The sequence below is a fragment of the Aedes aegypti genome, chromosome 2 (genome assembly GCF_002204515.2).
Source record: "Aedes aegypti strain LVP_AGWG chromosome 2, AaegL5.0 Primary Assembly, whole genome shotgun sequence".
NCBI classification, from domain to species: domain Eukaryota; kingdom Metazoa; phylum Arthropoda; class Insecta; order Diptera; family Culicidae; genus Aedes; species Aedes aegypti.
In genome coordinates, this window is record NC_035108.1 from 95,903,161 (window position 1) to 95,916,717 (window position 13,557).

A 13,557-nucleotide genomic window follows, 5' to 3' on the forward strand; every position below is an offset into this window, starting at 1 on the left:
ACTTCTTCCTTAGATAAGTCAGCATCCGCTTCTCACTAGTTTTGTTCAACGCGTATTGACCTTCAAATTTAAGTTCCTTGTCCATGATCCCTCTTCCTCCAGACCTCAACCTGCAGGCTATATCTCCACGAAGTGGTTCTGCTTCCGCGTCCAGGCCCTGTCCCCTCGTCAGGTTCTGCCTTAGCTTCTCGTTAAGATTTCAAGAGTATCTATTTAGAGTATCCTGACAGAACCTTTATATTGGTTTATGGCGTGATGCTGTTAGATTAAAAATATGTTTTTCGTGCTACACATCTGTATGTTAGAAATGGGCAAAAATAATCGGAGCCGTTTAAATGATCCGGATCACTCAAAAGAACGAGTGGTCCATTGGCGAGTGTTGGTTCATTTGATCAGCATGGATCAGACAAACAGTGACCCGGAAAAAGAACGAACCGATTATTTTCCCCTATTCTCCTTCGTTTGTTTCTCTGCTTCATTATAATGCTTGACACGTGCCTTGCTTTGCGCGCCAACGCACACATGCAAACAGTTTGCTGCAGCTCCGCACTCTCAGCATACACAGTCAAACAACAGTTGTTAGTTACAAATTTGCTCCGCCCACTTGTATACAAGCTGATGAAAGATAAAGAGAAAAAGTGCAAACTTGAATAGGGGAAAAGCACTAATTTTCGACCCATCCATACGATTTTGGCCTACTTTGTATGGAAATCCGAAAATTGGCACAGAATTCTTGTAGGTCGAAAATTAGTGCTCTTCTTTGGTTCGGGTAGGGGAAATCGGTCGAGTGTATGTACAAAGAATGAGGGTACGAACGGTACGACGCACGTCGTACAACGCGGGATGAACCGCTCTTTATTCCGTTCGCTCAGTTCAGTTCCCTCTTCCTTCGCGAGCCGCTGAGCCACTGATCCGTTTGAAAGATCCGGTTCACTAAAATAAGTGATTTGGATTGGATCCGTTCACTAAAATGAGCCGTTTTGCCCATCTATAGTCCTTGGCATTACATCTATGATGTTTAGGAGAAAAGACCAAGGCCGTCGCACGATATGAATGAGTAGGATTATAAAAATGTCCCACTGAGGCCCTGCTGGGACCGACTCCGGAGTATCCGGAAGTGGCCAGAACCTCTATTTGGTTCATGGCATTATAGCTACAGTCGACTCTCCACAACTCGATATCGAAGGGACCATCGAGATAGGGAGAGATCGAGACATAGAACAAATTTTTAATGAATACCGTTTTGTCTCAAATTCCGAACAGACCCATATTCCGAACACTCGGTTTTTGTTTGACGATGTGGTTGAAATGTTTCGCTGAAATATGTCATCAAATTATCAGAAAATGACAGTCACTTATGAATTTGATGAATTTATTTGCGATATTAATCATTTGCATACGGTTTATTCGTGCTGTTCCGAATTTGAATCAAGGTGTTCGGAATATGAGACAGAATGAAAGCAGTGTTTGGCATTTGAATCAAAATGTTGTTCCATACTTTTACGTAAAAACAATACTTAACAAGTTAAAATTTTTATCGGCACACCCAACAGCTAACAGTTGGGCTTTGCGAATAAATTTAAATTTTCACAAATATGAGCTATGTTATGCCCTCCAGATGCATTTGAAGCCACTGTTGGTCTTAAGTGTTCGGAATATGAGTCAAAACGGTACTAGATTGAAAATTACTCCGTTACCAGGAAAATCAAAAACAAACAAACGTCATATCATCTTTGCAAATCATTTTGAATCCCTAAAATCTAGTCTAGTAATCGTTGATAATGGGCATATCGACATACGGAGAGAAAACCGGAAAGGAAAATCACATCGAGATAAGGGAGATATCGAGATAAGGAGAACATCGAGATATGGAGAGTGCAAATGTATGCAGAATTAAGGGATCGAACAAATCATCGACATAGGAAAGATATCAAGATGTGGAGAGTCGACTGTATGATGTCAAGATAAAAAAAATCATGAATTTTGAGCCGAAATCCATCAATTAGCTGTAGAAGCGTGATTAGATTAGCACTTAGCATATTTTCATATGTAACCGGTTCAACAAGCTACAAAGAAGATGTAGGATTGAAATTTGATTACCAATCAATAAAAAATAAACATTTTTGTAACGGTCCCGCGGACCCCCTGCGAAAGCCTCACGGCTCCCTAGGGGTCCGCGGACCACTGGTTGAAAACCACTGCACGGCTTGCAAGAATTAAGCTTTACTAGCTAAGGCCCAAATTGCCGTAGCAGTAAACGCGCAGCTATTCAGCAAGACCAAGCTGAGGGTCGTGGGTTCGAATCCCACCGGTCGAGGATCTTTTCGGATTGGAAATTTTCTCGACTTCCCAGGGCATAGAGTATCATCGTACCTGCCACACGATATACGCATGCAAAAATGGCCATTGGCATAGTAAGTTCTCAGTTAATAACTGTGGAAGTGCTCATAAGAACACTAAGCTGAGAAGCAGGCTCTGTCCCATTGGAGACGTAACGCCAGAAAGAAGAAGAAGAAATTTTATCTATGATTAAAACAATATAAGATTGGACGCCAAAAATTATTGCAGCTTACTAAAACGAAAAGACGTCAAACATTGCGTTCAGAATCGTCGGAGTAAGTACAGTCATCGATTTCCCTTTTCGCTGATAACTTGAGCTGATCAATGTTATCGATTGCCGCCCTCATATCAGTTGGTTACAAAATATATAGCTCTAAAGAACATCCTATGTACAGAAAAGGTGTTTTTTTTTCAACTTTAAATCGAAAATTTTTATACCTTTTATTATGGTAACATCATATTTAGAAAGAACAAGAAACATTAATGTTTGAAAGACGGGCAGTTTATAGATAAATAATAGAATAATATTGACGTTTATTTCCTAATATGCTTTAGTTTATTCAAGAGCATATGATTGTTGAATAAAGTGTCATTTTGTATCAATTGACTCCAAAATAAGCCTGATGTCGTCAGAGGGATTCAAAAGAAACGTAAAAACGAATGTCATCTTTAGAAATCCTTGGTTTCAGACTCATTATGCCAAACGACCATTTTTCCAAACGACTTCATGCCAAACGGCTTTATGCCAATCGACTTCATGCCAAATGACCTACCACCGTGGACCATCATTCTATTCAAAATGACCATATCAAAAACTTTACTGATGGAGGAAAGCAAGCAGATTGGACAGCTGGAAGCTTCTGCGGGATCCAGTTTTGAAATTGGTACAACCACATAACATAAGTGGAACTCGAGCTCAAAAAGTGGCACCCACTTTAATATTTGCATGCTGGTATAAGGACATCGAAATGTCAAAAGTGTTATACCACCAATACATCAATCGACATTGCACATTGGGCCAGACCGCAGAATTAGGAGAAAAAAAAATGATTATGAAGATGATTTTTTAGAACAAAACTGTCTTCGGCAAAAATGTTACATATGATGAGGACTACATTTTGACATTAAGTGACATTAGGGTGGTCCAACAAATCACGGAAATATTTTTTCCAACTTTTATGCTTTTCAAGCTAGCACTTTGAACTATTCTATAAAGTTGTTCTCTGTTAAATTTTGAACAACTTTGCCCAAGACGCCAACCTTGTAAGTCTACTATGGCCCTTGCTATGGCGCTTTCAATGTTGCAGGGTAGGGTTGTCCATGAAAAATTTATATTTTTCCCATAACTTTTTTACTTCAAATTCTATCAAAATTACCTCTTGTACAAAGTTTTAGAACTAGTTGAAACGCGCATTTTGATGAAAGAGTTAAGTGATTCTATTCATTTGTTTATGAAATATGATCAGTTGTATTAAAAAAAATCATATTTTTCAAACGTCAATATCGACAATAACGGGGATCCAATTTGCACAGGATCTGAAAGGTATAACTTAGAGGTTCAAATGGTATATTGTATTACTGGAGAATATTAGAGGGTTTACCGTATAATTTTGATGAGAAAATGAACATATAATTCAATAAACGCATTGTACGCCGACCAAGTGTTCATCACTCGCCCACGCAAGAGCAAGCGACACGATCAATAGATCAAACACTTCTAACAATCCGCGACGCTTTTTCATTTCACTACTCGACCGACGCGCGATATGTTTGATCCTGCCTTCATCGCCCGCCCCCACAGGGACAAGCGTCAAGATCGAAGGATCAAATAGATCACGACTCTTTTGACCTTTTTTTAAGCGCGACATGTTTGATCATGTCCCCATCGCCGCCCCTGCAGGGACAAGCGCCAAGGACGAAGGATCAAACAGAATTCAATTTTGATGAGAAAACGAACATATTTTACAGTAAGTTCATGATTTTAGCTGAAATATTGTTGAGTGCTGACAAAAACAAAGTCAAAACTATCGGAAATCTTCTCAATCGAATATATATGTTTATATTTTTCTTTTATAAATACAAACCATTTGTAATAGAGATCTAATGCACCTTTGTATTTACGACAATTGTTTTAATGAAACAGTAATAATATGTATGAAATGTATTAAATGGAATAAGTGAAATAATCAGAGTACATATCTCTGACATAACGACATACTATGAAATGGCATTTACAAGCATTTACACATGTTGTTCAATGAAGCTGAACGTTTGTTCTCTGCAATGTAAACTGACAAGCACATGCTTATCAATTGAAAAGTAATTTTTTATACAAAACCAAAAAGAATTGCAATTTCACAGTCTAATTTTTTTATTAGATTTGATCACTTTCAACCATACACAGCCTATTCATTGGAAATATACAACGAATCAAAACGTTTTCATTGATGATTAAAAAAGAGGGATTATATTCCGAACACGCGGATATTGTATAGCGTGGTAGTTGAAATATTTCACTGAAATATGTCATCCAATTCCCAGGAAGTGGAAGTCAATTGCAACTCAAATTTATTGTGTTTGAACCTATTTTAAACCCTGGAAGTAGTAATGACTTTCTAGCTCGATTTCAGATAAACCAGCTTAGATTAATTTGTGTGCTAAATTATTTATATGAATAGGATTTATTCGTGCTGTTCGGAATATGCGGCAGAATAATCACAGTGATTGACAATGGAAACAAAATATTATTCAATACTTTTAAGAAAAACTTACAATAAAAGGAGATATATTAATACTTTTATCGCTGATTTTTGCCTATTAGTTGCATTTCAAGTCAGCCTAAGCCGCAAATGTTCGGAATATGGATCAAAACATTATATAAATAAGTAAAATTGCTAAAAAATATTCAGATTAAAAGTTTTCAACCAAATTATGTTTAGAACTTTACAGTAATGTTCAACACGCAGATACTGACAGCTATTCAAAATAAAAAATATTTTTGTTGTTTTCAATAAGTGTTTTCGATTTGTTGTAATAAAAAAAATTGTTGAAACAACAATGAATTTTATCAGAACAATCCAGCTTTTTACGCTAGCTATAAAACAACGGAAGGTGATTTGACTTTGACATTTCTTGGCTATCAATTTTATAGTTTAGTCTTAGTAGGCGATAATTGAAGATTGTTGATTGAAATGTCGAAAGTTTTCACTGGATTTGTTTTGCTGCTGCGGTTTTTCTGTGCATATTGCAATGCCTACTCCATTTCACACAAAACTTTATTGAATAAAAATGGTCATAACTCATAAACGAAAGAATATAATCACTTAATTATTTCACCAAAATACGCGTTTCAGCTAGCTCTAAATCTTTGTAGAGGACGTAATTTTGATAGAATTTAAAATAAAAAAGATATGGGCAAAATATCAATTTTTCATGGACTACCCTACCCTGCATCATTGAAAACTCCATAGGAAGCTTTCAGTAGGGAGGCTACAGTAGACTTACAAAATTAGCGTCTTGGGCAAAGTTGTTCAAAATTAAACAAAGATCAACTTTATAGAAGCGGTAAATTGCAAAGCATTAAAGTTGCAAAAATATTTCCGTATTTTGTTGGACCACCCTAATGTCACTTAATGTCAAAATTTAGTCCTCATCATATGTAACATTTTTGCCTAAGTGTTCTAAAAAATCATCTTCATAATCAAAATATTTTTTTTCATCTAATTTTGCGGTCTGGCCCAATGTGGCATTGTATTGAAATGAACCAAAGATAACATATATCCAGAGTAGCAACGAAGGGAATGAAAATAACTATTAATGGTACAACTTTTGAATGAGATTTACACCACTCGTATTCGAGATAATTTAGTCAATGTATTAGATATCTATGTTGTTATGCTAGAATTATATTCTTTAGGTGAATGAATGGAAAGAGTTTCGAAAGCAAAAGCTTTTTCACGTTATGAAACAGGAAGTTTTTTGATAGGAAATAATATTTTCGAAACGATCACATTCTGTGATTATGAAACATGAATATTAAATAGTATGGCAGAAAAAATTACATTTTATGAAAAAATAAAAATGTTTTATCTTCAGACATTGCTTTCCAACGTCGTCGACCGTCCCCCGATCCTAATGTCTGTAATCTTCGCAGCAACTGGTCTACTGATCGAATCATATGTTTTTTGTTTACTCTTGGTAATGACAGTTCGATGTCTTCTATACTAGATATACCACTTGCCAGCACCTGGAAGTGTGTACAACTTTTCAACTCGCTTTCCCTTCGGAGTTCCACATATGTTATGTGGTACAACCCTTGTTTTTTTTTTTCATTTGTCAGGAAAATATGTCAACTGAAAACATTTGTTGAATACATCAACCTAGAATGATATTTAAGCTACTCTCTGGAAGTTTCTTGATGAGGATGTAAAAAAATCCATAATCGCCAGAGACTTGCATATTTTTGATTTTTTTTAGTAATAGTTCTCACTTCTTCCAAATCAGTCTTCCAGAAATTTTCGAAAACGATCTCTTGATTGAGAATGTTTTCGAAGTCCTGAGTAACTTGATTTTCAATTGGAATAGTGAGTCCTAAATTAAAATTTTGCCCGCTTTCAAACTGCATAGCAAGTTTTTGAGCTTTTTTGCAATTGATGAGTTATAATTTGTTTTCCTTCAATGCCGGAATAGGCAGGTAAGGTTTTTATTTCAAATTTTTTGATGATTTCTAAACGGGCCTAGAGCCAGGGTTCAACTGAGATATTTTATATTAAAAAATTTTGTTTCCTAATTGAGAAAAACATTTTTTCATTTCTATTTTGCAGTTCCTGCCATATCATTTTCATAGTATGCAAAACTAAATTGCCTCCTATCGTTTTGTTTCAAATTCCGAACAGACTCATATTCCGAACACTCGGTTTTCGTATTTCGATTTGGTTGAAATGTTTCACTGAAATATATCATCAAAGTACCAGGAAATGGCAGTCAATTGCAATTTAATTTCAACGTCTTTTTATCTATAACTCGGGATTAGTGATGATTCTCAAGTTCGAGACCAGTAGAACTAGCTCAGATGAATTTATTTGCGAAATTATTTATTTGAATACGATTCAATCGTGCTGTTCGGAATTTGAATCAAGGTGTTCGGAATATGAGACAGAATGAACACAGTGTTCGGCAATACTTTCACGTAGAAATCAATGCTTAACAAATTCAAATAAATATTTTTATCAGCACACCCAACAGCAGTTAGTTAGACTTCGCGAAGAAATTTAAATTTTCACAAATATCAGTTAATTTATGCCCATCAGAGGAATTTGAAGCCACTGTTAGCCTCAAGTGTTCGGAATGTGAGTCAAAACGGTACTCACGTTCTAAGGCGAATCAAGAGTTCCAGATCATCGTCAATAATCACGGATTCGAATTTTACTTACGAATTTTACGGATTCGAATTATACAATATCTTTCGAATGGTGGTTGCAGATTGTCATAATTTTTCATTTATAACGATTTCAGACACACCGTGTACTCGTTCCGAAGCTAGGTTTTTCCATCATGGACTGGTTTTATTCTGATTTTTTACGTCGGCCTATTTCCCTACGGAGTGACACTCCGCGCGACGCTGGGAAATGTGCGGAAGACAGAATAAAGGTTATGTAAACTATGCTGACATGAATTGTGCCGCTAATGTAGAACGCAAGGTGCCACATATTAGCCTGAGGATGCGTTTTTACTAAAACATAAAAATGCCTGAGTGGTGGTTGGTTTGTTTGCAGAGCTGTATTGTTCAAGTTTCTGATGCAGTGAGTAATGTGTTGTTATTTGCTGCCATGTGGTGAAATGATAAGGGAACAAATAACTACGCATTGCTCAACTATTAGACTTGTCACAGAAATGTTTGTTTCTTTTCTATTGTTATTAGTTTATATGATATTACTAATTTAAATAAAATATAACCTAAGGATTTTATTTCTTACTTTTGATTGATCTCCAGACTCCAGATCATGCTGCACCCAATCAGTCGATATTGTTCATGAAACTTGAGAAACTACAGAATTATACAATCATTCAGGAATCGATTGGAAATCATAACAGAATTTATCAAGATGTTACCAGGAAAAGTTCCTGCCAGGAATTTACCGAATTTATAAAGATTCAAAATTACAGCTCACCATGGGTTTTGAGAGTCATTACTCCAAAATATCACAAGGGAAATACAAAATCCCTCAGATGATCGGTGGCTGTGGGTGATCAACGTTGATTTTTCCTCTGCCCCATTTCCACAACCCAAAATTGCAAGCATAAATACTCTACAACGAAAAACATAATCGCTTTGCACCCAACTCACAAAACCTCCCTCGAAGCTTCCGCTGTACGAGATGCATAAATCGAATTCAATTATTTTGAGCAGATTGAAATTTCATGATCCATTTCACCTGACGGTACCAGGAATTGTTTTTACCCTAGTTTTGTCTTTAGTTTCTGACTGCTGCAGGTGCAGACCTCTTCCCTGTAGATGGAATTAAACTCTTGATTGTTATTGACGATTTGAAAAATTCAATTTTTTAACTATACTTGTATCTTACCAGTGCTTTTTCTTCTCTTCCAGGTATGACAAGCCCCATGGTTGAAGGGAATGTTTCGACAACGTGGTGACAATTTTTGTGAGGTAAATGAATGATGCCGAAGCAAAATCGATTCGAGTGTATGTAAAACTTAATCTGCTGTCAAAAGCTGACAACGGCAAGAACGAACACCCTTTCATTTCATTGCTCCCGTATTCATGGGAAAATTGAGCAACAATTTTAAACCATTTGCAGTGTCATTGTTGTGAGAAGCCGTGGATTTTCAATCCGTTGTCATATTGGATTCTTTTCACTGTGCCAGGAGTTCTCAATGCACATTGGTCCCAGAGCCATATCTAGGAAGACAAAAATGATTGCGCCTAAACCGTCAATTTTAGATATATGGTGTCTTTGGCAAAGTTTCTCCATATTTTTCAGACATTTTTTTCAGAGATGTGAAATTAGGGTGGCCCACATGATTTACAAGATCAGCACATAAACTTTTTTGCTGACGCATTTAAGACTACACAATGTTCTACAATGTTTTAGAACAACCGATTTGGAGCAACTTTGCCGAAGAACTCAAATTTCTATCTCTTATGGTTCGCGAGTTATGATTTTTTTAACAAAAAAGTTAGGGTGATACTGAAAAATCAGTTTTTTCTTGATAACTTTTTATACGATAATTTCTCGCAAAAACTTTGTTCCAAGCACTTTTAGAACTTTTGATTGCGCAACCTTTTGTCCCAGAAACTACTGTTCTATCTCTTATGGTTACAGAGTTATCAGAAATTTTCTTCGAAAAAATGGTTGTTTTCAAATGCCGATATCTCCGAAAGGCGCTAACGGATTTTCAATCTTTTGTCGGCATTAGATCGATCAACGATCAATCGTTCAACTGATGAAACATACACTTCGTAGTTGCTACTCCGTGATCAATCAGGATAGTGGTATTTGCACAGAGAACCACTCAGATGGGAGCTTGGGTTTTAGCTTTTTACCATCTTCAATGTGCAATTACACTATGCTTGATATTTCGTCCACGTCCACGTCCTTATGCCCATCGGGGAAAGGAAGGAATGTTAATTAGATAGTCGTTGTTACTAGAAAACACAAGAGGGTTCTATAAAAACAATGAAAAAGGATAGCGATGTTCAGAAATAAAAATTAGTAAAATCAAAAACCGAAAACCATAAATTGGCAAAATGGCTGTTCATTAACCACGTGATCATTTTTTTGAATTTTTAGAGCCCTTCCCCCCCTCGTGGTCATTTGTCCATACAAAAAAAAAAAAAAAAAAACAAAATTTGTTCGGACCGTGGCCATTGGCCTGACCCACCTTCCCACCAAAAATGTCCAAGTGGATTATGGACGACCCCAAATAAAAATAAATTAGCCCAAAACGTGCTTGGATCGATTTTAAATATGTAAGGAAAAATGATACTTAGATATAAAATTATAATTTGGGAATTAGAGGGTTAAGGAAGAATTCATGAAACTAAAGGAATAATTCATGGTAGATTCCTAAAAGAATAATCGTGAGTAGCACCTCAAGAAATATCTTTGGAATACACCGTGCATCCCCATTAATTTGAACAATACTTCGGGATTCATTTTTTTTTTATTTGAACTTCTAGTACCCCAAGGGGTGGGACAGCTTTTGCTTTTGAGCAAACTCTTGAGTTCGATATAGAGTAGCTCTGTGTAACTCTGGTTGCTCAATTTCAATTTCACTATTTGACGTTTTAGCGGTGCCGTGTTATTTATGTGACCATGGAAACCAATGAATTCGGCACCGCTCAAACGTCAAATTAGTGAACTCGTGCATCGGTCCATTGTTTTGTTGATACCAATGCCGTCAATGAGTGCGAATGCAAAGGTAGGATTCTTATTCTGTTTTCTGAATTTGAGTGCTGATGTTTTCTTCCCTATAAAAAGGAATATCGTAGACCCCGATCTGATGGCATATGATTATGGCTAAATATACGATGGAGTTTCCATGGGATAGCTGTGGAAGTAGAACATCTTTTAAAGATGTAAAAATGTTCCAATCTGATTCTGAATGATTCCTCCAGCTGAAGCATTATATTGATGTAAATTATGCTAGAGCTTTTGAAAATCCTGCTCCCGCGATTTCGAAGAAGTGTTTCGAAAAACACGTGAAAACAGTCTTTTCATACAAAATTAACTAATTTGTAACATAGTTTCTTTATAAAAATAAAATGTCAAATCAGTCAGTATCCCATCTTTTAGCAGGGAGCTTATTCTTAGGTATGAGGGTGTCCAATAAGTGCGTCAAACAAAAAAACAAATTTCGATCTTATTTCTCTCTTATGTCACACCGGAAGTTTTTCAATATTAACAATGATAATTGCAATTAGAACTCTTGAACTTTGGCCATCGTCTGGAATACCAAATAAAGTTTCATTTTATCGCAATTTTTTTCAGCTTTATTACCAAGAATTTTCACCCTGGAATAGCTTATCTCAGGACCAATGGCTTTATTTTCCTTACGAAAAAATGACCAACTTGAGCATGGGATTCAATTCCTCGTCCACCAATTTTCGGACCACTACTCCTGACTCGTCTCCTGTTGCAAAAAACTGTTTGACATATAGCATGTTGAATATTGTAAATACTCAAAGCTGTTCGGTTTTAACATCCAAGTAATCGTAAGCATTTTTTAGCAAAACGCGAGTAACTCAAGCTTGCTCAAAGTCTAACGTGTTGCTCTGAGCAGTTCTGTCGCACCCCTAGTAGTCACCATACCTTGTTTCTGGTTACATCTTAGGTTGTTTTGTTTGGATCCTGAGTTTCATTTTATAGCGTTCCATTTCGCTTCACTTAACTCCATGAACTAAATGTACCTAAACGATGTGCAGATTAGCGGGATGCGAATTAAAAAAAAAGTGTTAGATTAAAAGCGCGGTTAAACGGGCACAAAGTTCCAGTTTTTCAAAAATCTGGCAAAAACTTAATTTAAGGTTTAAGTTGCTAAGTCCAAACGTACTTTAAGTCAAACATTCATCCCCAGAAACCTCAATTGTTGATTCAAAACTCAACTAATTCATTTTCCGCTAAACCCGTGCGAATTTGGATTTTAGCAATTTTTTTCTGGTCGATAACTCATTCTTATACAGATTCAGCATCCCTGGATGCAAATTTATGTTCAAGTGTCGTTAACCTTAATAAATAAACGCTTATTGCTTCTTTATAACGTACAAATTGTCCACCGCCACTTCCTGCGGAGATACTTACTCTGCTTAATGAATTTTCAGTTAATGTTAATTGAAATGTGACATACTATTAAATAAATGTTTTCTTCCTAAAGCTTGGTTTGCTACTGGCAAGAAAAGGAATCGCCTATCTCGATGCGTGGGAATTTTTTTCCCAGAAATGGTCCAGAAATTTGCATTTTTCTGATCGCAGTACGCAGTTGAGAAGAAATGGCATTTCAAATGGGGCTCTCTGTTGCAAATTTCTAGACCCATTCAATCAAGAAATTTCTTTACTTTTCTTGAGCGAAACAGCATACTTAGCTTAAAGCGTTACGTATTTCATGGTTGATTCCTTATGTACATCAAAAATGAACTCAAAATTAAAAATCTATGATGTATCAATCCTATTATTGTAATGGTTGACTTACTGATGTGGATTGGCGCAAGAAACTGGATGTGTCCCAATTGCTCCGTCTAGCGAGGTAACTGCGTCTAATGACTCATTCCAAAACTTTTTCTAAGGTTTTCTCAATTTCGAAATTATTCGAACAGTTTCATGCACACACCAACAAATATGTTGCCAAAATGTGATTGTGTTGTTGAATTTGAAAAATATTGAGATTTGTAAATTTTATTGAACTATTACGAACAATAGTTCAACTTTTTTTTACGTCCCACTTGCCCTGGGGTACCTTATCTATAACAGTTTAGAATGCCGAACTGCCTCAGATATTTATGAGCTGTCTGGAACTAGAATTAAAATGTCTGGAATATGAGGCAAGCCCTCATATATCTATTTATTTATATATCGGAATCAAACTCCAAGAAAAATACCAAATATCTTTCTGAGAAAAATTTCTGGTGGAATGTCTATAGATTCCTTGGAAGTATACTGGTGGAATTTGTGATAGCGATTTAATTCAACACTCGCGTACAATACGGTTTAGGATGATCCTGGGTCGTTTAGTTAGTAGGGTCAGTAGGGTACCAACTTATCGAATTTTCAGACTTTTTCCAATTTAGAATCGTGCAAGCTAAGAAATTGAACCAATACACGTTTAACATTCCTGTGTCTAATGTGAACAAATAGGGTAGATTTCCTTCATAATGTTACGTTTTAGCAATGAAATAGAATGATCATTCAGAAACCGAAGAAGTGAATGTGTAAAATATTTAATTTTTGTGTGAAATTCGTAAATGAGCTTTTGGGGCACCATTTTTAAGCCTAGTTGTACCATGTTATTAACTAATATTCCATCAAGATTCAGGAAATTTACAAATACTACCTGATTCATAAATGAGATGAACCAGGCTAGTCCTGAAAATCTCAATAATAAAAAAAACCTGATTCATAAGAATGTTACTAGAAATCTTTTCTGGATTCTTCGAACCCAGCTAAAATCCCAGGGATATTGGTGGAATCACGCGAAACCTTC

The 13,557-nt window shown here is 36.1% G+C and overlaps 1 protein-coding gene across 5 annotated transcripts in view; it reads left to right on the forward strand.

Moving 5' to 3' along the window:
* LOC5574903 (probable beta-hexosaminidase fdl) overlaps positions 1–13,557 on the forward strand; it is a 205,845-nt gene that overhangs the window by 146,852 nt on the left and 45,436 nt on the right. The window contains exon 1 of one of the 5 annotated variants that reach the window (XM_021841582.1): positions 8,942–9,007. The exons of the other annotated variants lie outside the window; for them this stretch is intronic. Within the exon in view, the coding sequence (XP_021697274.1) occupies positions 8,975–9,007 (33 nt within the window). The 5' untranslated portion in view covers positions 8,942–8,974. Of the gene's footprint in view, positions 1–8,941; positions 9,008–13,557 lie in introns of those variants that run through there. 5 annotated transcript variants of the gene reach the window in all.